General features: G+C 59.3%; 1 protein-coding gene across 12 annotated transcripts in view; it reads left to right on the forward strand.

Annotated features, from left to right (window-relative positions):
* The window catches only part of DAB2IP (DAB2 interacting protein), a 249,932-nt gene that overhangs the window by 211,706 nt on the left and 10,532 nt on the right, over positions 1–27,694 (forward strand). For 10 of the 12 annotated variants that reach the window (XR_012765876.1, XM_075439751.1, XM_075439752.1 and 7 more), the window contains 8 exons: positions 913–1,467; positions 11,267–11,411; positions 13,684–13,828; positions 18,713–18,949; positions 20,532–20,733; positions 21,531–21,709; positions 23,231–24,107; positions 26,594–26,746. Coding sequence is in view for 11 of the 12 variants with exons in the window: in XM_075439751.1 (XP_075295866.1) it covers positions 913–1,467; positions 11,267–11,411; positions 13,684–13,828; positions 18,713–18,949; positions 20,532–20,733; positions 21,531–21,709; positions 23,231–24,107; positions 26,594–26,746 (2,493 nt within the window). In the remaining variant the exon portion in view is untranslated. The remainder of the gene's footprint in view (positions 1–912; positions 1,468–11,266; positions 11,412–13,683; positions 13,829–18,712; positions 18,950–20,531; positions 20,734–21,530; positions 21,710–23,230; positions 24,108–26,593; positions 26,747–27,694) is intronic. The other 2 variants (XM_075439744.1, XM_075439749.1) reach the window with 2 other exon arrangements.

Raw genomic sequence — 27,694 nt, forward strand, 5'->3', positions numbered from 1 at the left:
GCTGTGGGCTGCCAGCAGAAAGGTTCCTGCCCAGACTCCTCGGCCGAGCAGAGGGAGCTGTGCTTGGTTCCGGCGAGGGCTTTCCACACCAGACAGGTTACTGGGGAGTCCCTCGCAGCGGCTCAGCCACGAGTGCTTTGTCTTCCGAGTCACTCCCGCAACAGCTACCCCTGGATGTTCTTCCAGGATGAGGTCAGCATCCCGGGGGAGCGCTTAGAGATCCTCAGCACCCTTTGCTCTGCTGTTGTTTCAGAGATACCCAAGCCGTATTTCTGTTTCTGCATTGTAGTATTTCTCCTGTGGAACTCACTCTGTCTCCCGTAATTCCTCTCGGTGTTTTAGTTGGGTGCTCTGGACTTCTGTCCTAAAACATCGGGAGGTTTTGTAAATGCTGCTTTCCCTGCCAGATGTGGTTGCGTTCCAGCCGTGGGTGAGGTGATCGCTGGGTGTGTGTTCAGATCCCGTTATTGTTGCTCAGTTAACGCTGAAGAAAACGTGCTCGGTGCTGCTGTGAAGCAGCTGTACTGAGAGAGGAGGTGGCTGTGAGCTCCCTGTAACGTAGCTCCTGTTCTGCAAAGGCTCTTAATGATCAGTGAGGCTCTTGTGGTTTCTTCGGAGGCCCTCATGGCCCTGAATGGGAAGTGGTACGTGTGTGAGTTGGAGGGGTTTTATCTTCCTTGTTCCTTATATTAATTGGCACCAACAGACATGGAGAGGATGGTGATATTTGGAAAATTAACATAAGTAGTGTTATTATGCAAATTCCTGAGAGCCATATTTCCTTAAAATAAAATGTAATTAAGCCTCTGCTCATTTAGCATATCCGAAATAATTAACACATATCTCCAGTTGTGTTGTGCTTGGCTTTGTGGTTTTTTTATTGACCTTTTTTTCTTTGCACTTTTTTTTCAGGACAACAGCAGGAGGGTAGAGAATATGTTAAAGTTATGGATTATTGAAGCCAAGGACCTGCCAGCTAAGAAAAAGTACTTGTGTGAATTATGCCTGGACGACGTTCTTTATGCACGAACTACCTGTAAATTGAAAACTGATAATGTATTTTGGGGGGAGCACTTTGAATTTAATAACCTCCCATCGCTCAAAAACATCACGGTGCACTTATACAAAGAGACCGACAAGAAGAAAAAGAAGGACAAGACCAATTTCATTGGACAAGTGAACATCCCCGTCAGCTCTGTCACGGGCCGGCAGTTTGTGGAGAAGTGGTACCCCGTGGTCAGCCCCAACCCCGGGAAGGGCAAGGCCCCGGGGCCCATGATCCGCATCAAGTCACGCTACCAGAGCATGAGCATCCTCCCCATGGAGATGTACAAGGAGTTTGCCGAGTACATCACTAACAATTACATGGTGCTGTGCTCGGTGCTGGAGCCCTCGCTGAGCGTGAAGAACAAAGAGGAGATGGCGTCTGCGCTGGTGCACATCCTGCAGAGCACAGGCAAGGCCAAGGTAAGACCCCTCGGCATCCGTCCCGTCCCGCCGGAGGCCATCAGGAGCAGGCTGCGGTCTTCGGTTTTGGAAATCAGCTGGGCTTCAGGCCGAGCCGTCGTTAATACACTCTAATTTTGCTTTGAATTACAAACAGCAGCGCGGGCAAGCCGGGGGTCGTGGGGTGCTCCCAGCGCGGTGCTCGCTGGGGGCCGACGCCGGCCGGCTCGAGGGTGGTGTGGGCTCAGTTTTTGAGGACCACTTTGTCTGAACGTCCTTTGTGGCTGGGTATCCCGCACCGGGTCAGAGGAAGAAGCAGGTCTGGAGGAGCAGAGAGGGGGATTTACTCCTGGCTGTGGGCTGAGTGGGTGCAGGCAGGGTGGGCAGAGCTGGAGACCCCCATCCTGGAGAGCACAGGCAAGCGGTGAGGTCCCCAGCGCAGGGGGCACGGAGCGCGTCCTTCATCCCGGGTGGCCGTGGCGGGCAGTGCCCGTGGCAGAGCTGCAGGAGGCAAAGCATCAGCGTTTCTCTTGGTGACACCTCCCTGAACGCTGCAGCGGGGAGCGGGGGAAGAGCAAGATTTCCGAAGCGTGGGCAGTGCTGCGGAGACGCGAGCTCCTCGCCTGAGGGGCAGTCGCAAGGCTCCGCTTCCTCCGCGGCTCCAGGGCTGCCTGCGACCGCGGCAGGGTCCGTGGGTTTGGCTGAGTTACCGTCTGCTGAACAGAGGGGTGGCTTGGCCTCCTGAGCTGGTTCGATCACAGAATGGTTGGGGTGGGAAGGGACCTCTGTGGGTCACCCAGCCCAACCCCCTGCCCAAGCAGGGTCACCCAGAGCAGGCTGCACAGCACCGCGGCCAGGCGGGGCTGGAATATCTCCAGAGAAGGAGACTCCACAGCCTCCCTGGGCAGCCTGGGCCAGGGCTCCGTCACCCTCAGAGGGAAGAAGTTCTTCCTCGGGTTCAGCTGGAGCTTCCTCTGCTTCAGTTTGTGCCCGTTGCCCCTTCGTGCCAGGGCTTCGGTGCCGTCAGCGCGTGGTTGCTGGGCGCAGCCCTGGCCCTTCGCTGCGGCCATGAAAGACCCCGTCTGGGGCTTACACAGTTCTGCTCTCCGTGGGCAGCCCCGCTCGGCCCACGCTGGGGAGAAGGACGGGGCAGGACGACCCCAAGCCCTTGGAGAAGTCTGATTGCCGTGCTGCCTGCTCTCCCTCTCCCCGAGCATCACCGGCCCCTCGGCGCGGCTCGGAGCACCGCGCTGGAGTTCCAACACCGGAGCAGCAGCCTCCGACCGTCTCTTCCCAGCCAGCCCGCGGGAGGAACGGTTGGTTTGGTTTTCCCTTCGTTGGTGGGTGAGGTGGCCCGGGATGCTTACAAATATCTGCAGGGTGGGTGTCAGGAGGATGGGGCCAAGCTCTTTTCAGTGGTGCCCAGCGACAGGACAAGGGGCAATGGGCACAAACTGAAGCAGAGGAAGCTCCAGCTGAACATGAGGAAGAACTTCTTCCCTCTGAGGGTGACGGAGCCCTGGCCCAGGCTGCCCAGGGAGGCTGTGGAGTCTCCTTCTCTGGAGATATTCCAGCCCCGCCTGGCCGCGGTGCTGTGCCCCCTGCTCTGGGTGACCCTGCTTGGGCAGGGGGTTGGGCTGGGTGACCCACAGAGGTCCCTGCCAACCCCTACTATTCTGTGATTCTGTGTGTGCTGGGGAAGGCTTGTGCCCGCCGGCCGGTCTGGCTCCCGGCTGCGTCTGGCTTGGCTGCCGAGGACCGAGTGCCTTCAGCCCGGACTCGCCCAGCGCCGGCCGCCTGCTCGCTGGGCAGGAAGGTGAAACCCCCGCGGCCCGTGGTGGGGCACAGGAGGGCTGGGAATGGGGCTCGGAGCTCAGGAGGAGGAGAATGGAACCCCGTGGGCCGGGAGCGCAGCCGCAGGGATGGGGCTGGGATGCCGGCGTGCAGCTGGAGGAGGCCCGTGGCCGCAGGGACGGGACGGGTCCCACCTCTGCTGGGTGAGGACCTCAGCCCAGCCCGGCAGCGGGGACCTCCCCGCTCCCCAGCCCTGCGGCGCGGGGTCTGCAGCCCCCTCCTCCAGCCTCTGCCCTCCTCGGACCCTCCACGGCTCCGAGGTGGGTTCCTTGTCCCTGTGCCTTGCCAGGAGCCTTTCCCATGGCCTCTTCGGAGCTCCCCGCTGCCCTGCAGAGCGCAGACGTGGCATCAGCAACCACTAATTCATTTTGCTGATAGAGGGGATTTTGTGGATCTTGGCTGCTGTAGCTGAGGCTGAAGCAGCAATTACAGCTGGAGTGAGAAACAAGCGTCCGGTAGATTATCTGTGAAGACTCGTTAGCAGCTAATTGCTCTTGCACTTTCAGGCCCTGTTTTGCTGTAGCGATTGGCTGTAAATATGGTGTAATCCCTTAATGAGGCACGGCCGACTGGGTACGTGTGGCCACCCGGAGCCGCGCTGCCGGAGCGGGAGTGATGGGCTGCGGTGCGGCACGGATGATGCCGTGTGCCAGCCAGAGCCAGGCCCTGGCCACCCATGTCCCCGAGCAGCCCCGTGGACGGCCAGAGGGCGATCCTTCCCTGCAGACCCCCGCTTGGCTGCGTGGCCGTGGCGGGCTGACCCCCACCAGCCAGGCGTCGTTGTCTGAAGCTGCTGCAACGCGGAGGCACTGCCCGCGTCGCTCCTGCCAGGGAGGCAGAGCACGCAAAGCTGCGGCTCCAGGGGGACCTCATAAACCCTTACAAATATCTGCAGGGTGGGGGTCAGGAGGATGGGGCCAGACTCTTTGCAGTGGTGCCCAGCGACAGGACAAGGGGCAATGGGCACAAACTGAAGCAGAGGAAGCTCCAGCTGAACCCGAGGAAGAACTTCTTCCCTCTGAGGGTGACGGAGCCCTGGCCCAGGCTGCCCAGGGAGGCTGTGGAGTCTCCTTCTCTGGAGATATTCAAGCCCCGCCTGGACGCGGTGCTGTGCAGCCTGCTCTGGGTGACCCTGCTTGGGCAGGGGTTGGGCTGGGTGACCCACAGAGGTCCCTGCCAACCCCTGCCATGCTGGGATTCTGATTCAGAAGGGGGACAAGGGCTATAGCTGATTTTTCTCCCGGAATACCTGCTGCTTCCTGGGTTTTGTAGCCGTGCCACAGTAGATGAAAAGGTGGAGGATGAAAGCAGAGAGTCCTCTCCCCGGAGTCAAAGTCCGTGCTTCCTTTGCTCCGTGGGAAAGGGAAGAGCTCTGTCCCGGCAGTGCTGCGCGAGGGTTTGGGCGCGGGAAGGCGACGAGCGCAGACGGTCTGAGCTGCCCCGGCCCGCTGGGGAGCCGGACAGACACCCGGAGCCGGGGCAGCTCTCCCGGAGCAAGCGGGGCCTGGCTGGGCCTGGCTGTGGAAGAGGCATCGCTGTGCCCCGAGAGGGAGGCAGTTCTGTGGCTAAACACGGAGACGCGGGCTCTTGGCATCCGCCCTGGAATTGGTCCCTGCGTCCATCCTCCCAGTGAGAGCACTGGTAAAATGTTACCTGTGAGGGCGTGGAGCGGTGCCTAACGATTTTTCCTGTGTTTTGCAACCCGTAGACGAAAGGCACAAAGTCATAATTAAAAGTGTTGGTGTTGCTGGGAGCGCTCAGCCCTGCCATTAGCGGGGCGTGATGTGGTCCGTGTGATGTGGTTGCGGAGAGGCAGGCTGCATCCTTCCCAGAGCAAGACCCATCGTGTCTTTCGATGCTTCCAGAAGATTTCCCATGTTTCAGGGCTCTCTTACAGCTTCTGGAGCTCAGTTCATGACCATAAATATCGAAACTGTCTTGCCCAGACAGTTGGTAGATGAAACGCAGCGTTAGACAAAGCTCAAACTAACCAGCTGCTCACTTGGAATAAATATTGATCGTGTTGCGAATGGAGCGAAGAGTAAACGTGTGTCCCTGTTTGTTGGGGCTGCAGCTGAGCAGATGTATTTACTCCCCCCGCACCCCTCCTTGGCCGTGCGGGGCGTTGGGTCGGAGCTTCGCCGGCAGCGCCGGGTTCGGTGCAGGACCTGCCGGTGCCGTGCCGGGCTGCCTGAGAGCGGCTGCTCGGCTCGGGGACCGGGAGGTGAGCGGCACGGCTGGGCTGGCGCTGCCGGGGCTCGGCCGGGCGCTCTGGGGACCGCTGCTCCCTGACCTGTGCTGGCGGGGCTGAGGACCAGGAGCAGGGACGCTGCCACACGATCAGCCATAGCCGAGAGCGGCAGCAGCCGCAGCACTTCCCCCATAAGGAGTTTATCTCCCTGATAGCATTTTACAGCAGCCATAGCTGAGCTGATAAGGCTTCTGGTCAGTTCTGTGCCCCCTCTCCCTGGACGCGGCAGGCAGGGCGGTGGAAGGGACGGAGGAGCCGGTGAGTGGCAGCCGCAGGGATCCGTGCTCTGGCTGCCGGAGCGGCGTGCGGTGGCCGAGACTCGTGTGCGGGATCCGGCCCCTCTGCCCGTGGGGCGGTGGCGGTCGCTCAGCGTGGTGGGGTTATACCCCTCGGTTGGGTTTTCTTCCTGCTGTGAGCGAGGTGATGGCCACAGGTGCCTGCGCTTTAACCCTCTCATTGCCGCTTCACCTCCTTTTCCCAAGGAGCATTAGAAGATGCCAGAAGCGTCAAGGATGAGCTCCGGTGCTCAAAGCAGGGAGCACCGCTGCGTTTCCCAGCAGCGAAGTGGCTGGTGCAGAGCCTCAGAGGAACTGTGTGGTGGTGAAGAGTCGAGGACTGGTGGCTGGGGGTCCTGCGTGTTGCACCGCCTGCCCAGGGCCCGGTCGCTGCCCCTCTGCCGCTCTCCGTGCGTGGCTCAGCACCGCAGCGTGCCGCGTCCCTGCCGCGGTGGGGCTGACACGTGGGTGTGCCTGGCACTCATCCGCCTGTGACCTACCGCCCTGCCAGCCCCTGGTGCTGTTCACCTCTGCACCGAAGTCCAGCTGGACTCTGGGCTAGCCTTTGAAATAAGCAGTAATCTGATTACCTTTATCAATTCAATCCTCTTAAGGTTAAGTCAATCCTATTAATCAGGCTTGTGATGTGGAGAACCTTCGTATTTCAAAGTCAGTCTGCCCATCAGTCGGTTCTGCTGTTGGGAGCAATCAGCTCCAGCCGTGGGGTGCGTGACCCCAGCGCCGGGTGCGGGGCCGGGGGTCTCGGCAGCTCCATCGCACGCTGCGTGCTCCGGCTGCCGGCACGTCCCGCTGGGGCTGGGGGACCTTCCCGGGATGAGGTGCAAAGTCCTTCCTGGGTGCGGACGGGCTGTGTCCTGCAAAACTTGGGTTGCTTGTTGGTTGTGTCCCTGCAACGGCCGCCTTTACCTGGGAGATGCTCCTGCTCCCCCCTGCCATGCCAGGCACCGCCTGGCGCCGTCCCTCTGCCACCCGGACTGGGCAGCTGGAGGGGACGGGCAATGCCCAGGGACCCCTTCGGGCCGGGGCTGTGGATGGGGACAGACCCCTCGCCAGGGTGGGGTGGGCTTTCTCAGCGCTGGCAAGTGCAAGCACTGTGAGTTTGAAGCGCTGCGGGGTGCTGGGCCCCCCCGCCTGGTGGGGCGTGCGGGGCTGCGGGGTGCTGGTGCTGTGGGTCGGCGGGGCTGTTGACCGTCGGTCGGACGGGTGATGGAGTGAGCTGTCTTCTCTGCTCCCGCTTCATCCCCTGTGAAGAAGCTTTTTCTTCCCATTTCTTTGTTGAGCAATGCCATTAGTCGGCTTCCTTGGCCCCATTGACATGGGCAATGACTGTTTCCCTGAGCAGGGGTTGGTTTTTCTCTTGGTGGACTTCACTTTTCAGTGAGCCTTTTGCGGTCCAGGCCCCCGCCGTGGCAGCTGGCCGTGGACCCGTACCGATGCCGACATGGGGCAGCTGCTGCAGACGTCCGCCGGCGGGGACCTGCTGCAGCGCTCCTGGCCAGGGCATCAGCCCTGTTTCCCCATTCTCCTTCCAGCTTCCCCAGGCAAAGGTCTGGGGGATCCTCCGTGGCGGCGCGAAGCCGTCCCGCTGCGAGGTGACTTGCTTGGTGGGAGATCCCGAACTGCCGCCCGTGTGAGGGACGAGGCAGGCGTTAGGGCGCGTTTCCTCACCCACGAGAAGGTGCTGCCTGGTTCTGGTTTGAGATGGGAGGGTGAATTCACGCAGGCGGGGCAGGGGAAGCCGCGTCTGAAGCTCAGCGGATGAAGACGCCGGCAAAATGGGAATGTTTTTAGGGTACGGTGCAGGTGACTCGGGATCAGACATCTGAGGGCCAGAGGCGCGTGGACCAGGCAGGGCGGGCGCATCCGGAGGGTGCTGTGCCTGAGGCCGCGGGCAGATGAGCTGCGGAGGGGAGGCTGTGACCTGTGAGTCCTTCGTGGTGGCGAGTCTGAGCCCCGAGGACCATGGGGACCGCGCTGTGCTCCAGCAGCGAAAGCCCTGCGTGCATTTCCAGGGCGCTGGAGGAGCTGCCTTAGAGTGGCACACGCTGCTGTGGGCTCGTGCTCGGTTGGTTTGAGAAGCGCTGGAAACCAGTGCAACCTTGCGCTGTCGCGCTCTGAATTTATTTATTTGCGAGTTGCTCTTCTTCGTCGGCGGCTGCGCGGTGACTGGAGTTGCGCAGGTTCAGCTGTGCCCAGTCTGAAGCGAGCGTCCTTAGCATGAACACAGGAGCAAGGCTGAAGAACGCTGCCGCAGCCCCGAGTTTTTACTGTGGACCTTTTCCTTCCCCTCTCGACTCCGATGTAATGAAATAAAGCATCTTATTTTCTTCCATTGCCAGGGGCCCTAACTAAAAACAACCCCCTGCTGATCTCTGCTGCTCAGAAACAGGGAGTTTTATTGGCTTTAGTTATTGCATTTTATTCAGAGCCTTGTGTGTGGGTGAGTGAGGCCCCCAGAGGGATTCGACAAGGATTTGCATTCCATTTGCGTCTTCCCAGTGCTGGCTGCCGGCAGAGATAGCAGACGTGTGATCGCGAGCCGATGTGGCGTCTGTTGTGCGGAGGGAAGGCAGGGTCTGGAAGGTGATGGCCCTGGGACAGAAGTCGCGGGATGTCATGGGAACTGACCCACGGGCGGGCAGAGCTCTGCTGGGCTGCCGAGGGCGGTCTCTGCCGAGGAGCTCGCTCAGGGGCGCTGGCTGTGGGGGTTTTGATCCCTGGTGCGTCTCGGGGCCGGTTGGTACAGCCGGGTGCCTGCTCAGCCTGGGCAGGCTGGACCTGCTGCGGCCGGCGAGAAGCCCTGGCCTGGGGACGCTGCGGGGTGTCCCGGCTCTCCCCTCCATCCCCTGCTCAGTGACAAAGCCGGATTCTGCCACGCTGCGCCCCGGCTTTGGGTGCCGCGCGGTCCCCGAGCTCCGTGGGGTTTCAGCAGCTTTCCTTCCCGCTTTGGGGACAAGGGGTCATTTCCTCAGCTGTCGAGCCGCCGGTGCTCCGCAGGGAATGACGACCACAGCAGAGGTTTCAGGGAGATCTTCTCCGGCTTTGTGTTGAGTGCCACAGTGGAATTTTGCCTCATTTTAAATTCTAATGGATTCTGTAGATCGGCTAAAATCATCAAAATTCACATTATCGCTGGCTAGAACTTGGCCCCTGGGTTTCCACCGCCCGGCAGCCTTGGCTGGCAGTTGGGGTGTGCGTCGTAGCCCGGCCCCGTGTCCTGCCGCGGCCAGTCCTCGGCCAACAGGAGGGCAGAAAAGCGAACACTTGGCTGAGAGAAGCTGTAAAACTCAGTGTTCCTGAGATAATTAGTATGTTGGGAAAGTGGCAGGAAAGAGAATCAAGCAAAGCCAAGGTCAGCGGCTGCTAATTAAGAATCAGCACCTTGTGTCAGCCGGAGCTGTGGCTTGGAATTGAAACATCCCCCAGGAGAGACCTGGGGAGATGAAGGTGACAGAGTTACCCAGATAGCAGCTAGCGGGGTTTGAGCAGGGCTTAAAGTTTCATTCCAGCTTGGCTGATAAAAGGGGCGAAATGAGAGAAAATAGTGGGGGGAGGCGCGTGCTTTGCTTCCCGGAGGGATTTTTGCCTCGGCAGCTGCAGGAGCGTTGCAGACCTAGTGGGATCGGAGCAGGGGGATCTTCTGGCTAAAGAAATAACGGAACTGACTTTAGTTTGTCCCCAGAGCTCCTCCTCTGGCTTTTTTGGAGGCTCTGCTGGGAAGGTCATGGCAGCGTGTCGGTCCCAGTCCCCGTCTTGTGGGAAGGCGGGGGGGATCGGGCCGCTGGGTGCTGCAGAGATGCCAGCATCCCGCTCTGCTCCCCTCGGCTCAGGCGGGAGACGTACCTGCCTGCGCCGGGATCTTCCTTGCTCTGGGACAGAAGCCCAGTAACGAGGGGCCGGTGGATTGAATGATGTGGGTCCCTTGGGTTCAGGTGGAGCTGCTCGTTGAACCTGGATTAAAGTTCCAACGCAGAGGCATCCGTGTGAAAAATGGGATGGGGCTGAGCACCTCTCCTGCAGGTCTCCCGGGCAGCGGCTGGCAGGGAATGGGAGCCGAGGGGCTGGAGCCGGCGGGGTCACACAGCGCTGCGGGGGGACGGCGAGGACAGGACCCGAGCCCCATGCCGCGGCTCGGCGTGCTGCTGCGGCCCCTGCCAGGACAGGGTACGTCAGGTACGGTCACGACAAATCCCAGTATGGCAGGGGTTGGCAGGGCCCTCTGTGGGTCACCCAGTCCAACCCCGTGCCGAAGCTGGGTCACCCAGAGCAGGCTGCACAGCACCGCGGCCAGGCGAGGAGAATTCCATAGTGAGAGGTTATTACTGAGCAGATGATTTTGTTTCAGAGGCAGGAATTTAAAAAAAAGGTGCCCTTGGTTGTAGGAGCGAAGCTGTGTGTCCGCATCGCTCTGTCTCCTGCGCGGGGAAGCAGTCAGGGGTTTGCTGCCCGTGATTTGAGCGGTGCCACAGGCTGCGTCCCCACGTCACCCGGGGGTCCAGCGCAGTGGGGCTGGGTGCGAGGGGGCCCACCCTGTCAGCAGCTGGCGAGGAGCTGGGCAGGGGCCCAGGGCTGCTTTTCCCATTAGCAGCGCAGAGACCGGGAGCTGAACATGCACTGGCATTACAAACCGCATGGCGTTTCTCCTGCGTTGACGCTAGCCGCGGCGCGCTAAGCGTTACACCGCGTAGCGGGTTTCCAGCAGAATGCATGGGGAGCTACGGGGCCCTCGCTGATCAGGGAACGCTGTTGCTGAAGCAGGCGTGGAGCTCGGTCTGAAGGGCTTGTTCTTCTGCCAGAATTTGCAGTTGGGTGGCCCGGACTGGTGCACGGGGCAGCTCCGGCGTGCTGCTCCCGCTCGCCCCTGCCGTGGCTCTGCAGCACGGAGGGCTGGAAAGCTGCACGGTGTTCGGTGGTGCGCACGTCGGACCGAAAATGTGCCCAGAACCTGTGCGGTAGCAGTGCCGCTTGTCTCCATGAGTACTAAGAAAATAGGATGTCTGAGCATCTTGCTGCATCGTACGGGCTCGGTTCGCAGCCGTCAGCTGGGGGTGCAGCTCGGGGCATCTCGGCACGCTCCCGGTTTGCCACCAGTGCAGCTAAACGCCAAAAACAGCCGGTTTCACAGCAGAGAAAATGTTTCACCCACAAAAAGCAGGGCTGATACAGGAGAAAATGTTTCACCCACAAAACATGGGGCTGATACGAGACCCAACCAAAAACCAGCACTGATGGAGGGGCAGACGTGGTGCAGGCCTGGAATGAATCATTTTTTGGGGTGCAAAAGTTGCGACTCTCCAGCGATTTCTCTCTCCTCTTGTCTCCGTGAGGCTGGAGAAAGAGGGGGAAGGGAAGGCTGCCTGCTCTGCGGAACGAGGCGCGTGTCAGTGCGTGGTGACCCACCATGGGCTTTGCTTTCCAGGATTTCTTGACTGACCTGATGATGTCTGAAGTTGATCGCTGTGGTGAGAATGAGCATCTCATTTTCAGGGAGAACACACTGGCCACCAAAGCAATCGAAGAATACCTGAAGCTGGTGGGGCAGAAATACTTGCAAGATGCCTTAGGTACGTACAGAGCGTTGGCAGGTCTCGCGCGGAGGGGCCCTCCTCGAAGCCGCAGGGTGCTCTGCGGGGTGGGGACCCGCAGCTGAGCCCTCGTGGCTGTCGGACGCACCCGCATTTACTGCCCGGAGGCTTTCTCTGGCAGCGGGGTCCGAGCCCGGGCGCAGCCACGGCCGCAGCGGGCAGCGCTCTGCTCCCAGGTGAAGGTCACCGCTGAGCTAGCGCTGCAGTCTGCCTTCAGAGGAGATAACAAATTGGTATCTGAAGGCGTTACGCTGCCTGCCAAGTCTTCTGTCTCGGTGCCGGCAGTGTCGTGGAGGGTGATTGAATCCCTCCCCTGATTGCACCCCCCCGCCGGCGACGCTCCCCCGGCTCCTCGCAGCTCCCCGGAGTCGGATGAGATCTCCCAAGTTACGGTGATGAGAGTTGCCTCCCAGATCACACTAGGAACCCTTCTGGTGGTTTTTTTTTTAAGTGCTGGCTATGTTTGTGGCTCCAAAAATATTTCTCTTGATGCAAATGAAAATAATTAGAGGTTCTGCTTCTGGGCAGGTCGGGAAGGAATGGCTGTGCGCAGCCGGCACAGCAGCGGGCTGGGGAGAGGCTGCTGTGGGGCGCCAGGTCTGGACCTCGGCCGAAGGCAGCCGGGTTGCATCCCCATCCGAGCAGGGGGGGAGCAGAGTTTCCACTGAGCTGTTAATTTCTCAGTATGTTGGGTTCCTACTAATAGATTTGTGTAATGTGAGCAAGGAGCAAAGTACCGTAAATACTCTATTAAGCGTATATAATATAATATATTATAATAATAATGACAGTATTGAGGGAGGGGAGATCATTGAGCAAACTCAGTCAAACCAGGAGATAGCCCACAAGAATAGGAAAAGGAATATTATTTATTTCTGCCGCGTAATGCTTTCTGGTCAAAGGAGAGTCTGTAAGTATATTACCTCATAAAATTTCTCAAAAGCCAGGAGATTAATGGAGGCAGAGAATTTTGAAATACTCCCTTTTCAGGGCCGAATGCAGATGCTGCCAAGCCAGCTCCATCTAGCACAGGAGGAGCCTGCGGTTCTTGCTCGCTCTTCGGGCCCCTGCTTCTGTGTCGCCCTTTTATCAGTGCAGTGATTCCTCTGTGTCACGGGGCAGCACCGTACGGCACAGCGCTTCCCTGCAGACCGCGAAGCACAGGCAGGTCATGGGGCAGGTCAGAACGGCAGGCATCACCTGCGGGCGAGCACGGAGGCTCCAGAGCTCCCTGGCAGAGCTCAAAATACATTGGAGAGGCTCTCCAGTACGTAATTAAAATCTGTTTTGGCAATAGGGGAGGAATGCAGACTGGAGTGGGAAAAAAAAAAACAGGAGGCTGGGAAAATCCAGACCGGTCAGGAATCAGGAGATGAGCAAACCAACTGGAATTAGAAGAAGACCAAAGCAAACCTTTCTCCCAGAACGTCGCCAGTCCCTAGCTAGTCCCGAGCTAAACCCTGCCTCGTAATCCCCGTTACCCCGTCCCCGGTCCCCCCAGGCTGGGCGAGGCGGTGGGGAGCACCCTCAGCCCGGCTGCAGGGTCGGTGGAAGGGGGCACGAAGGCGAGGAGCTGGCGGAGCCGGCCCGCGGTGTCAGTCTCTGCAAGGGCCCAGAGCAGCCAGGCAGCAAACAGGACAGCAGGGAAACACAGGGAAATATTTTAATTTAATTTAGTGTGATGTTCAGCTCAAAATAAACCAAGTAAATTGTTTCTTTCCTTTAATTACCTGTTTCTCCTTTGAGTCGCCCTGGCTTGTCAGCGCCGGGGCAGTCTCCAGTAGCAGGCCATCCTACCAATAATTACGGAGCTTGCCAGCGTACTTCCTACCGGAGCAGCCCGAGGGAGCGTCCCTGGAACTGGAGCAACGGGGAATCGGGGCAGGCTGAGGAAGCGGGTGTCCTGGCAGCGCGGTCGGGATGCGATAGCCCGCAGCCACAGCGGCAGAGCTGCCAGCTGGGGAAGAGGGGCGAGACGTGCTCGCTGGGAGGCCGGGTGCCCTTCTGCGGGCTGTGCGGTGTTTCGTGAGCTCCCAAGGCAGTGCCAGCTGCTCCTGGGTCTGTGCAGAGGTCTTGGGAGCTGGCTGGGACACAGCCTGCCCCGGGAGCCACCGCTCCCATGCCCCGCTTCTGTTCAGCCAGCGCAACAGGGTGCAGGGTCACTGCTCAGGCACTGGGGCTGACGGTCGCTCTTGCTTGAGGACTGCGTCTCTCACGTCTGCAAACCCATCACCGTCTGTCTGTTTTACAGGGGAATTTATCAAGGCACTGTACGAATCAGATGAAAATTGTGAGGTGGATCCCAGTAAGTGTTCGTCTTCGGACCTTCCTGAACATCAGAGCAACCTGAAGATGTGCTGCGAGCTGGCCTTTTGCAAGATCATCAACTCCTACTGGTGGGTGTCCGCGAGCGTGGCTCCCCTCCGTGTGCCCTCAGCGAGCGCAGAGGCAGGGACGGGGAGGGGGGACAGCAGCCCGTCGGCCGGCTGTTGGTCCCTGTCCCTGAGCTGCGCTGCTGGGCAGCTTGTCCGAGAGCTTCGGAGGAAGAGCTGCAGGGCCCTGCCCCTGTGCTGGTGGTACAGGAGCGCGGGTGAGGGTGGCTGGGGGTGAGATGGCAGCACCCGCTCAGCCAGAGTTTGGAGTATCCACTCTGGGGGTGCGACAGCCTCGCTGATGCTCCATCACGCTTGTTTTGGGTGGATGCTGAAGGGTTACTGCCACACCGACACGGGGACGGGGCAGTGGAGTCGAGGAACTGGAGCATCTCTCCTACGAGGAGAGGCTGAGGGAGCTGGGCTTGTTCAGCCTGAAGAAGAGAAGGCTGAGAGGGGACCTTAGAAATGCGTCTAAATATCTGCAGGGTGGGGGTCAGGAGGATGGGGCCAGACTCTTTCCAGTGGTGCCCAGCGACAGGACAAGGGGCAACGGGCACAAACTGAAGCAGAGGAAGCTCCAGCTGAACCCGAGGAAGAACTTCTTCCCTCTGAGGGTGATGGAGCCCTGGCCCAGGCTGCCCAGGGAGGCTGTGGAGTCTCCTTCTCTGGAGATATTCCAGCCCCGCCTGGCCGCGGTGCTGTGCAGCCTGCTCTGGGTGACCCTGCTTGGGCAGGGGGTTGGGCTGGGTGACCCACAGAGGTCCCTTCCAACCCTGAACGTTCTGTGATTCTGTGAACACGAAACGCCTTTGCCAGCGTGACCAGTTCAGAGAGGGGCTTGATGCCAACTGCATATGGAAATCTGGAGCAGAGGGCAGAAGCGCATGTCCTGGGTCTCCTGGCCATGTAACAGCTCAGTCTGGATCAGACTGACGGACTCTGCCTGCTCCCCAGGGCTTCAGGCGAGGTTCTGACGTCCTCTGTGCCGCAGGCAGGGTCTGTGGCCCTGCTCCTGCCTGCGAGGAAGCTGCGCCAGCGCAGCGAGCCCGTGTTCAGGCAGATGTTCTCTTGCTGCAGCGTGCTGGAGCCCGGCAGGACGCTGCTGCTACTCCGGGGTTGCTGTGGGGCTCAGCATCCCGCGTTCCTCTGGGTGAACCCCGCTCTCTCCCGGCCCCGGGGGGCTCGCTGGGGTGGAGGTGGGGAGCTCCTCTGTGGCCCAAGGCCTGGAGCGCAGTTTGAAGCATTTCCTGGCTGGTTGTTCTCAGGGTGAAGGTTCTTACAACTAGTTGGGACAGGCCCGAATGTGCAGGGTTGGCTGGAGTGAGGCAGTCGCATCTTGTTTTGGCGGAGGCTGTCGAGCACGGCCGTGCTCGTGGGGTTGGCAGCTCCTGAGCCCTGGCGACTGGGAGCCAGGAGCCCGTGGGTCTGTTCCAGCTGCTGCCCGCGAGGATGACCTGGAAGGGGGAAAGTCGGCTTGTGACCCTCTTTACCTGGAGAGACAAAAATATTTTCTTTCTGCTTCTTGCTAACGTACCCAGAGACTCTTGTCCTGAGCAGATGAGAGAATGGTGGTTTTTGTCTTACTGCTGGATTTGCAGTCTTCCTGCTTAAAAGTCTGGGCTGAGTTTTTCTTAATGTCTGTAGTAGCAACGCTGTTGTTGCGGAACAGCAACGAAGGGTAATACTGGAAGAAGGAAGTCTTTGATAATAAGGATTTACCATTTTCTCCCCTTTCCCAGCTGTTGTGTTGAGGTCTGAAAACTCATCACACGTGACCTCCCAGGATGCGGCGTGTGCCCTGCTGCACGCCCAGGCAGGGAACTGCTGTTCCTGGTATTGCTCAGGGAGAGAACACGCAGCAAGAGGCTCGCCCAGGCTGCCGTTATCTACCACAAACAAGCAGATTTCTTTACATACATCCTGTACCTTCTCCTGGGCCGGTTAACAGCTCTCTGACTCAAGCATGGCGTTTGCCTGCGCTCCCAGGAGGGATTCGCTGTTTGCAGTCACCAGTGGATTGTAATTCTTTGAATTAATGGCTGCCTAAAAATACCCAAAGCAGCACTAAAAGGTCACTCTAAAAATAGGCTTGAAAAGTGACCTAAGGAAAGTCAGGAATGCACGGGAAGTTTGTTGCTGGGGTCCCGCCGTTGCGGGGAAGGCTGGAGCAGCTGAGCTCTGCTCCGAGTGTTCCCCCTCGGCCCGCTGTGCCCGGCGCTTCCCGGGGACGGATGGGGCTGAGGAGCGTTCGGCGTTGGCCGAGGTATCCTGAGAGCCAACGATCCTGCTGTAAATAGAGTGCCTGCGCCTGCCTGCTCATCTGCCGGAGAGAGGAAAGAGGTTACAATGGCTGAAAATTGTTATAATTATGACATAATTTGGACATCTGGAGAGTTTCAGTGTAAGCAGAATTTCGGCATGTGGAAGCTCATTACTGGGAAGTTGGGTAATGAATTACGGGCCCGTTTGTCACATAAAGCCGGCTAACTGGATTCCATCCGCTCTTACACAATTAAACTTTTATGGGGCTCGGGAACAGTACTCGCGGGCTGCGTGCAGCCGGTGCTGGGTTTTCAAGGGTTTGCTTGCCAGTAACTGTACAACCTGTCCTGATCATTCAAGCCTTAAATTGCTTCAAGGATTCTCCTGTTTCTGAGCGAATACCATGAAGCAAAAGGGCTTTGTCCAATTGTGTGGATCAAGCCAAAGACAGAGTAGAATTCATCCAGCCGAAGACGTCGGCTAATGTTATTTGTAAAGCACGGGGTGAAAGCTCAGGAGTGTGAAAGCACGGAGCCGGCACGGAGCAGAAGCTGGACGCGATGGCAGCGTTCGCTGAGCGCTTCCATGGAGCGTCACCTTGGCAGAAGGTCGGAGACAAGCCCGAAAACCTGGCACGCGGCTGCGTGGGCCTCTGTAGGCAGCAGTGTGGTGCTGGGTGGGAGCCCACCAGCCGGGCTGAGCAGCAGCACCCCAGCCCCGGGGCGTGCAGCCGGGCAGGGAGATGGGGGATGAGGGCTCTGTCGGCTTGGAGCAGTGGGGCTGGAGACCGTGGCCGGTCGGCTGCAGGGTGCGTCCACAAACCCCACGGGTCCAGAACTCTGTGGCTGTGGCGAGGAGCGGTCAGCTGGGCTTGGTGAAGTGGGTGTCCGCAGCCCTGGGGCGCAGGGGACGGGGAGCGGTGGGTGCAGGAGGAGCACCCTTGTATTCGCCCGGCGGGTTCCTCGCTCTGCACGCTCCTCCGTTCCGGAGCCTCCCGCCTGGTTCTTGCTGCTGCCGGATGGTGGACGGTGTCTCTGACCATGCAACGCCCACGATTTTCTCTTCTCCCCAACTCGTGCGAGGCTCGGCCGCGGGGCAGTCAGTCCCAGAGAGGGGCGCAGGCCAGGGAGAAGCCAGCTGACGTTGCCTTGCTTCTCCCAGATAGTCCCTGCAGCCAAACTGGGAAAATGGCTGTTTGTTAAGGCGATTTACGGCCTAAAATGGAGTCTGCCCCCTCTTCAGCCTGCTTTCGTACCCTCCGGCTCGGTCGGTAAACAGCCCCGGTTTAGAAACGATGATGGTGGTTGCTGGCCGGGGCAGCCCCTGGGGTGGGTGGGGAGCTGCGTGCCAGGGACCCCGGGGACCCCGGGCAGCGCGGTGGGACCCGTTGCCAGCTGCTGCGGCGGACGGGAGCGCCCGGCTGAGTAAATAACACGTGCTGGGAACAGGATGAGGTGGGAGCGGGGGGCTGGGGAGGGCCCAGCAGAAACAGGCAGCGAGTTCTGCGGCGATAAGGGCTGCTGCAGCCAGCGTCGGCGGGACCCGCGGGAGTTCTGCTCTCCGGGAAGGCCGGGCTGAGGGCTGTGCAGGTACAAGGCTGGAGTAACTCCGGCGGGGCTCGGCGTTTGTGCTCGTCGCGGTGGGATTTGATCCAGGTGCCTGACCACGAGTGGTACAGTGTGCACAGCCCTTCCCAGTGCCAGCTGGGCCGGCGACCCCGGTGCTGCCGAGAGGGTCCCGCCATGCTGTGTGCCTGCAGGAGATGCTCTCCACCGTGGTGGCTGAGCTTCCCCCTGGCTCAGAGTGCCCCGTGGCACAGCCGACTTGTGACGAGCTGCTTTGCACAGTTCGTTTCATATCTCTGTCTTCCCCGTTGTCTGGGGTTTTGGCACCCGGCACAACCAGTGAGGTTAACCTGATGAATCACAGAATCCCAGCGTGGTGGGGGTTGGAAGGGACCTCTGTGGGTCACCCAGCCCAACCCCCTGCCTAAGCAGGGTCACCCAGAGCAGGCTGTAGAGGACCTTGTCCAGGCAGGTCTTGAATATCTCCAGAGAAGGAGACTCCACAGCCTCCCTGGGCAGCCTGGGCCAGGGCTCCGTCACCCTCAGAGGGAAGAAGTTCTTCCTCATGTTCAGCTGGAGCTTCCTCTGCTTCAGTTTGTGCCCGTTGCCCCTTGTCCTGTCGCTGGGCACCACTGGAAAGAGTCTGGCCCTGTCCTCCTGACCCCCACCTTGCAGATATTTATAAACATTTCTAAGGTCCCCTCTCAGCCTTCTCTTCTTCAGGCTGAACAAGCCCAGCTCCCTCAGCCTCTCCTCATAGGAGAGATGCTCCAGTCCCCTCACCATCCTCGTAGCCCTGAAGGCTGCTTTTCTTACAACTTTACGGAGCGGCTTTGCTTTTTCCTGTGCGGTTTGAGTCTCCTAACGGACGCTCTGCAAATGAAGAAGGACGAGAGCCCGTGAGCAGTGTGGGCAGCGGTGCTGCTGTGGGTCAGCAAGGTGCGAGGGCTGTGCCGGCGCACGGGTCTGGGTGTCGCGCCCCGCAGCCGACACGCACCATGTTTGGCTGCTGCTGTGTGGCACTGTGAACGCCCTGGCCTTGAACTTGCCATCCCTGCGTGTCCTTCTGCTGTTTCAGTGTCTTCCCAAGGGAGCTCAAAGAAGTTTTTGCCTCATGGAGACAAGAATGCAGCAACCGAGGCCGCCCGGACATCAGCGAGCGCCTGATCAGTGCCTCCCTCTTCCTGCGGTTCCTCTGCCCGGCCATCATGTCCCCGTCCCTCTTCAGTCTCCTGCAGGAGTACCCGGACGACCGCACCGCCCGCACTTTGACCCTCATCGCCAAGGTCACCCAGAACCTCGCCAACTTCGCCAAGTAAGCCGGGGCGCGGGAGCGGGCGGGTCTGGAGAGGGGAAAGGGACCTGGGGGCGTAGGCAGAGCCACGGCTCCGGCGCCGGGAGCCCACGCCGGCCGCTGCTTTCCTGGATGGAAAGGGCCCGTTGGCTTCCTGTTGGCTTTTCCCCCCACGTCCCTGTGGGACCCGTTCCCTCGCTGTGAGGTCAGGGAGATCAGTTCAGTTTCCCAAACAGGAGCTGTTCTGCGAGCGGGAGCACAGGCTGTTCCGACGGCACGGCGAGCAGGCGGGGTGGCAGAGGGACGCCCGGCGCGGCCAGGCTCTGCGTCCCGCGGGCGCCGTGCTGGCATGGCTGGCAGCGACGCAGTGCCCACCTCCCCTGGCTGGCACCGGCAGCGCCGAACCCGGGCACCGGCGATGGGGTGCAGAGCTCGGGAGCTGGGCTTTCCCCGCTGTGAGCTCTGGGACCTCCCCGTTCTCCGAGCCGGGAAGGTGTGAGAAGAATGGGGACGCTGTCGATTGCTAACTAAGCCCATAGGTTTGGGGGTAACAAAGTGAGAGATTTCTGAAAATCTTTCCACCGGCTGCAGCTCCGAGCTGCTTACCCTGAGCTCTGATAACGAAGTGATGAGCTTTCCGAAACATGAATGGACAGTTTCTGTCTAAAGCTTCTTAGATTTGGAAGCGAGCTTGGTACCACGCTGGCAGTCGGGAATGCACGCGGACGTGGATGGAAGACATACAAGTGTGTTACACTAGATGACAGAAATTCTCTCTACTCCGGACCAATCCCTCGCTAAAGGGCTTTCAGATTTTCAGCACTTTGCAAGGAAAGGCTCTTTAGCTAAGCTGACATTAGTCAAGCCCGAGTGATCAAGCCGAGCTGTCCTGCAGACAGCGTAGAGCCAAGCCTGTCCTCGCAGCACCGCGGGCCCTGGCGCAGCCCCGGCTGCTGCTGGCGCAGTCGGGCCAGGAGGCTCTGTCGTGCTCTAGAGAAGACATCTCACCACGAGCGGGGTCTGGGTGGGAGCTGGGAGGGCGGAAGGAGGGTGCGGGAGCCGGAGGGGACGGACGGCTGGCCCCGCTGCAGGCCTGGCTCTCCGGGCTGAGCCCCGCAGCGGTTGTGCCGGGGCAGCAGCAGCCAACATGGCTGGGCTAAGCCGCAGTGCCGGTGGCACAGCGCGGAGAGCGCAGGGTGCCTGCCACCGCCATCCGCTGGGCTGCAGTCAGCTGATGGTGCTTGGTGTTACGGGTTCTTTATTTCCAGTGACAGGTCCTGTTTCTGGAGGCTGTGCCCTGACCCAGCAGTCAGATACACTCTGCTACCAAGAAGGGCTTTGTTTCTCTAGCTTTCACCTTCATTTCCACTGCCGAGCTCCCAGGCTGATGAGGGCTTAGCTGGACTAGGCTGGAGTTAATTTTGGTTCCATGCTCAGTGAGGTACCAGGGGCCTGCTAGCAGCCTGATGATCCCAAAGGCTTTGAGGGGTTCAGGTGCCGAAGGAAGGCTCTGGCGTTCTTACCTGCGTAGGTACCTGCCCGTTCTGTTGGCCACACTTCCATTTACAGGATTTAGCTGAAATCCGTGTTGCTGTCTTGCTAGGTTTGGCAGCAAAGAGGAATACATGTCCTTCATGAATCAGTTCCTGGAACACGAGTGGACTAACATGCAGAGATTCCTGCTGGAGATTTCCAATCCCGAAACCATCTCAAACACAGCTGGCTTTGAAGGCTACATTGACCTGGGCCGGGAACTGTCGACGTTGCACTCGCTGCTCTGGGAAGTGATCTCTCAGCTGGAGCAGGTAGCCGGGGGGTCGCGGCGGCGGGCTTTGGGGGGAGCGCTGCTGGGCAGAGGCACCCCACTGCACACCCCCCCTGCCCAGCAGGTATCGGTGCCTTGGCTGTGTCTGTGCACAGCGCTCGCCCACCCTTAGCATTTCCCCAGCCCTGGCGCACGCTGCAGAAGCAGCTCGTTCTCTACAGCCTGCGTCCAGGCAGGTGAGGGTAGCGCTCTCCCTCTGCTGTTTTATCGCTGGGAGGTGAGGATGGAGGGGCAGAGCTGCTGAACACCGGGCTTTTGTCTGTCCCAGCGGATTCAAAAGGCTGCGTTTTAGTTAAAAACATTTTTGTCAAGAGACCTGGACCAGGCTTGGCTATAGCTGTAGTCTTCTTCACCCTGAGAGTGATGGAGCCCTGGCCCAGGCTGCCCAGGGAGGCTGTGGAGTCTCCTTCTCTGGAGATATTCCAGACCCGCCTGGACGCGGTGCTGTGCAGCCTGCTCTGGGTGACCCTGCTTGGGCAGGGGTTGGACTGGGTGACCCACAGAGGTCCCTGCCAACCCCAACCATGCTGTGATTCTGTGATTCTGTATCTGAACTTTGTTAATCATGCTTGCTTCCTCTGCCCCATGTCAGCAAACGGTTTGTAAAGCCACATGTTCTGGGGCATCCCATAGCCTCAGTGTTGGGGATAATTGCTGGAGAAAATGAATGTTGTTAATTTGGTTCCATGAAGACACTATCCAGCAAGTGGCAGAGCCCACAGTTCTCCAGCAAAAAGACAAGACATTGGTAGTAATTCTGCTCGCTCTTCTCCCCAGGGCACTGCAACAAAACTGGGGCCTCTGCCTCGGATCCTGAGGGACGTCAACTCGGCGCTCAGTAACCCGGCCTGCGTGCAGGTCTCCGTCACGGCCGATCACACTGCATCCACGCCCAGTGCTGGCAACAGCATCTCTGCGGGGCTACAGAAAATGGTGATAGAGAATGACTTATCTGGGTAAGAGCATAAAAGGCGGCCTGGCCACAGACCAGGGAAATACTCAGTGTTCATCTGCAGCCAAAACGTGGTCAGGTGCAGGGACAGGCAGGACAAGGCATAGTGTGGAGTTGCCGTTGACTGGGCTTTCTGATGCAGAACTGGTGCTGGGTGTAGGTCAGCTCTGAATCTGGAGAAAGCAGTGGGCGGTGGTGCAAGCACCTGGCTCCGTCCTGGGTCCCCTGAGAGCCAAAGCTGGGGGTGTGCGCTGGGAAATCAAGAACTTGGCGGTTCTGGTCTCAGCTGTTGAGATGTGGCTGCAGAGGCAAAGTGTTTGTCCTGTGAGGACTTGAGGGCTGGTTTGTGCTGGCCTCAGAGTGATGGGCGTCCCCATGAGGTTCATTAGGTCTCTGAGTATGCGAGATTCGTAGGATTGGCCTTACCCATCTGTGTAAGACGTAGAGTATGTGCTGCATCCTCCGAGATCCAAATCTGGACATTTCTCTAACAGTTCCCAGGCTGTAGAGGCCTGACAGTCAATTCCAGTCTACTCTGTCCAGTTTTTATAATGCTGGGTGTTTTTAACGATGAACAGTGATTCACAGACACAGTGACCTAACGTACATTTTGCCCTAAATACATACGGACTTTCATTCGTGGGGAAGATGACTCTGTTGCAGACCTGTGATGCTTCTGTTTGTGGAAAATGAAAGGGAGCCCACGCATATTGAAAGACTGTGCTAGTAAAATAGTTTGTAAGTGGAAACAGCGTAATATTTAACAGTTTAATTAGGAATGAAAGGCAGCTATGGCACTGGACTTACTCTAATCAGAGCTTTCATCTCTAATGCTTCGCAGCGTGAGGTACAATTATTTAAATCTGGTGCTAGGAGGATCTCTGACAATACGCTTTCACCCAGATACTTGCTTACAATGCACCATCTTTGATCAGTGGTGTGTTCACGTTAAGCTACTGCAAAGCTCTTTCTTCCTGTCCCAGAGAAATCAATATTGCATGGCTGTATGTTACAGCAGGAGGAGCGGGTGGATAACCTTCAGTTGCTAGGCTGTAGCTCTGCTGTTAGAGCTCTCCCTCTGACCCTTGGAGGCCCAGTGTGGAGCAGGCCCCCATGGGGCTCCATGCCCTACAAATGGTGGCCAGCGGAGCTTCCTGCCCAGGAACGGAGCAGGGGACAGGTGGGTGGCAGCCGGCTGGAAGCAGAAAGGGCGACGCGTGCTGTCAGCGTGGCGAGCAGCGCAGCCGGGGCGGCAGAGCCCCGGGACCCTGCCTGCCATGCCTCCCACACGGCCGCACGCCGCTCGCTCGCCTGCTCCCGGGGGCTGGCCCCGCTGCTCCGCGCCCCGCCGTGCCCCCCGGCACCGGCCCCGCCGCGGTGCATGGGCTGCGGCCCCGCCTCACGCAGCTGCGCCACGCCGATTTCTGCTGAGTGATTTCGTTTTCCTGCTCTGGTGCAGCATTCACAACTCTTCCTTTTTGTTTTGTTTTCCTCTCCTCTTCCTTACGCACTGACTTCCCCGCAGTCTGATAGATTTCACACGGTTACCATCTCCAACCCCTGAAAACAAGGACTTGTTTTTTGTCACAAGGTCTGCTGGGGCCCAGCCCTCGCCTGCCCGAAGCTCCAGTTACTCAGAGGCCAATGAGCCCGACGTGCAGATGTCTAATGGCAGCAAGAGTTTGTCCATGGTGGACTTGCAGGACAATCGGCTCTTGGACAGTGGGGCCATCGCGCCTGGCGCGGCCGACTCCCTCAATGACAGTCAGTCGTCCCTCGGGCAGGTGCAGGGCGTGTGGACAGCACGGACTCAGCCGAACAGCGTGACGGGCATGGCCACCGTGCGCCGGGTGGGCCAGACCCCCACCACACCGAGCGGCGAGAGCGCGCCGGGCCGGCCCCAGCTCCTGGCGCCGCTCTCCTTCCAGAACCCCGTCTACCAGATGGCCGCCGGGCTGCCGCTCTCGCCCCGCGGCCTGGGCGACTCCGGCTCCGAGTGCCACAGCTCGCTCAGCTCCCACAGCAACAGCGAGGAGCTGACGGCCAACAAGCACAGCTTCGCCGCCCCTGCCGCCGGCGAGGACTTCGCCCGCCGGACCGGGGAGCTGGCCCGCCGGCAGCTCTCGCTGACGGAGAAGGGCGGCCAGCCCACCATGCCGCGGCAGAACAGCGCGGGACCGCAGAGGCGGATAGACCAGCCGCCGCCGCCACCGCCGCCGCCCGTCACGCGGGGCCGGACGCCGCCCTCGCTGCTGAACACGGTTCAGTACCAGCGACCCGCCAGCGGCAGCATGATGTCCTCCTCGCCCGACTGGCCCGGCAGCGGGGCCCGCCTGCGGCAGCAGTCCTCCTCCTCCAAGGGCGACAGCCCCGAGATGAAGCAGCGCACGATGCACAAGCAGGTGAGCCTGGGGGCCGGAGCAGCTCTCGGCGTCGAAGGGGCCGGGTGGGGTCAGCCCGCGGACGTGGAGGATTGCTGCGGTGGGAGGGGACGTCGCCGTAGCTCCGAGTTACCAGGTCAGTGCCAGCCCCGCGGTGGCATTGCACGCGGGGATGGCCGCTGGCTCTCGCACCCAGCTTGCCCTGAGACGGGGACGCTCCGGGGACGCAGATCGGTGCTCGTTCTCTGTGCTCCTCCCTTGCGAGTGCTGCGAGGTGGTAGGTGGCAGAGACACGAGGGCAGTGGCAGCCGTGCCTCTGTCCCACATTACCATCGGTCACTGCTTCGCCTCTCCATGCCCAGGCTCTCATCCCATGCCATGGTCAACCCCGCGCCATCTCCCAGGCTTGGAGCAGGCCCCAGCCTTCTCTCGTAACTGAGAGTCTCCCTGCTGCCGCTCCTGTCCCAGCAGAGCCGTGGCACTCCTGGACACCCCTGTTCGCTGGCTCTGTCGGACCCTCCTGTGTGTGCCTCCAGGGAGGCGAGAGCGGGGAGGCAGGAGCGTGCTCCCCGGCGAGAGCGACGCTTCTGCTGCGCAGAGCTCGGCAGTGATTCAGGTCCCAGGCTGCCTGCTGCTCCTCACAGAAATAAATGTCACGACTCTTGGTGCTGGAATTGAAAGCAGTAGGTCACAGACCCAGGGCCCTCGGGTCTTCCTGGCAGGGAGAAGTTGTTTTTCTAGCACTCATTTATTCATTCTACATTTCAGAACTAACCCTGTAGGCAGTTAACACCGTAGGGCCTCTCGGTGTCTAAGGAAGGGTTCTAAACGAAATGCAAACCCAGAGAACGTGGCCAGTGGCAGGAGCTCGCTGCGTCTCGGCCCAGGCACAGCGTTACGGCACCTTTTCAGCGGTGTCGGAAGAGCAGCAGAGTTGGTGTGGCCAGCTCTGCTTTACCGGGCGGCCGCAGAGGCCTGTGTCAGTGCTGCCGCTGTGTCAGCCCCGTCTGGAGCTGCTCTCTGCGGACGGCGTTGATTCGTGAGCGCTGACTTGGGCGAGGAGCAGCAGTTGTATAAGATGGATCAATGCTCGTTAGGTGCAGAGGGCACAGAGCTCTGCAGGCAGCAGCAGCCTGTTGGGTAGGGGCGTTGCTTCCAGAAAGACAACAGTGAGCTCCAGGTGACCTTTGGAGAGCCCTGGACAAGCTGTCTTGGCAGATCTTTCCTCTGCCCGCCCGTATTGTCCTCTCAAAGTTTCTCTCAAGACCTGAAGTCCTCAGAGTGCTTCTCCTACCCTTAATCTGGGCATTTTACTTGGATGTTGGCAGCATCTGTAAACTGTAATGAAACTGCCTGCTCGTAGTTGGTGGTATTAAATGCTGCTTGAAAGCAAAGCAGTCCTGTTTGGTGGCCATTTTAGCAGCAGTCCATGAACCTCGTTCCTGCCAGCCAGCAGAGCTTCCTCTACTTCTGTGAGTTCATCTGCTGAACTGAGTTCCAAACTGTCCCAGGCCAGACCGGATGTCCTTTTTCACTTCTTCAGAGAAGGAAGAAAGAGGCAGAAGGACCGGTGCACAGGGGGCTGAGCAGTGTTCATTGATGTCCTTTACCAGTGGCCTTTACGCTGCTGGAATGAACACGGGTGGTCACCACTCCTTGGAGCCAAGGGTGCTGAGCAGCCACCACGGGCACAGCACCCAGGCTGGAGGTGCAAGACAAAGCAGAAAGCCACAAGCCGGGTGAGGATTTATGGCAAGGGGTGTTCATGAGCCAAGTCCAAAATGTCAGATTTGAAATTCTGGAAGTGAAAGACCAGCCTGGAAGATGGGATGGGAAAGCACCCAGCCCCAGTGAGGTGATTAAACTGGTCCCCACTCCTTTCAAGTACGGAACCTCCCGTTCCACCCATCGCCAGTGGCTGGGTTTCTCTACTGTCCAGAGGTTTGAATGAAGGAGAAAGCCCCTGACATCTCAGAGTTGTTAACTGGAATTCCCTCAACCAAGTCATCGAGATGGCTTGTGTTCAGCCAAGAAGCTGTTTACTGCAGTTTATAACGAGCCAGGATGGAGGGGGAGTAGCTGGAGAGTCACTTCCTCGGCCTGGTATCATGGTTGGAAAGTACTGAGGCACGGCCATTTGCAGTCCCTGCCCAGGGTAGGACTGGAGAGCAGCCGCCATGGCTCGAGCTCCCTGACCGTGGAACACCACGGCTCCTTGAGCTCCCGTAGCTACGGGAGCAAACCTAGAGATGAACTACTGCCAGATATTCCGTCTGTTCTGTGGGGGTGGCACAGGGAGGAATTGGCCCTGTCAAAGGCTGTTCGACCTGAAATAACGCGAGGTGCTGACCAGGAGTCGTGCCCACCGCTCTGGTAGCTCAGACGTGTTCGTTGCTGTTTGAGCAGCACGGGAGAGGGCTTGCTTGGAAGGAAATTCTCTCTCTCCATCTTCATGACCATTTCTGTTACAGGTTTTTCTTTTGTTATGGTTGTATGTTTCATTGTAGGCCCCTTCTCCTGTGAACCCCAATGCCCTGGACCGCACTGCTGCTTGGCTTTTGAATATGAACATGCAGTTTTTAGAAGATGAAAGCATTGACCCAGATTCCAAGCACAGGGATAAGCTCAGGAATAAGGACGAGCTCAGCCAAGCAGAAAAGGTAAAACCTGATTGGATTGAAACAAGTTTCTAAACAGAGAGAGGATTTCCTTGAATGTCGCTCATCTGAGCACCCCGGGGCCAAGGTGGGCTGTGTGGCACGTCCCTGCCCAGGAGAGAGGGGTGTCCGTTTGCTCTCTGCCTGGCTGCTCCGCCTCACGGGGCTCTTCTGGGGAAAGTTTGGGAGGTTTGCTCACGCTCAGTGACTGGAATTTACCCTCTGATGAAAGCAAGTGAGAAAAACAGGAGCCAGGAATCACATGCTGGTGCTGCTCTGCAGCAAACTCGGAAGCCAGCCAGCGCCTGTTTCTTCCCCCGTTCCTACTCCCCCCGGCTGTGGGGGGAGAAAGCTTAAAAAGTGAATTAAGCACCCCGATAAGAGAGGGGAGAGTGAGGTGCAGGCAGCCTCGTGCCTCACAACAGGGACACGTAGCCAGAAGCAGCTTCCACGCCTAAAGGCTGTAAACAGACCTGACAATTCAGTCCGGATTCTGGTCCCAGAGGCAGCACTGGGGCCTGGCGGGACTTCACTGGTGCAGTGACGCTGCCTTGAGCCTATGGCTGTGTCACCCAGAGCGGGGCCCTACCAGTCTGGGGCTCTGCTGGGAGGTCAGTGCCAGGGTGTTCAGTGGGAGACGCAGGGAAGAGACAGAGCCGGTCTGGCTGGGGTTAGAAACAAGGATCCAGCAGTCAGGAGCTGAGAAGATCCCGTTTTTGCTGATTGCTGCTTCTGCAAGGTGCTTTCTCAGCAGCCTGGCTGTGCCAGGACCGCTGCAGTTGGGCACAGTTAGCATTTGGGATGTTTTCTCAGCGCGTTTTCTCTTCTGTCACGCCAGCGGCGTGTTACTGCCCAGTCCCAGGACACTGCAGACCTCCCCCCCCCGAGGCTCTGTCCTGTTTCCCAGCACAGACACGTTTCTGGTTTTGTTATTACAGCCTTCCTGTTCTC

This window comes from Opisthocomus hoazin, chromosome 19 (assembly GCF_030867145.1).
Source record: "Opisthocomus hoazin isolate bOpiHoa1 chromosome 19, bOpiHoa1.hap1, whole genome shotgun sequence".
Lineage (NCBI taxonomy): Eukaryota > Metazoa > Chordata > Aves > Opisthocomiformes > Opisthocomidae > Opisthocomus > Opisthocomus hoazin.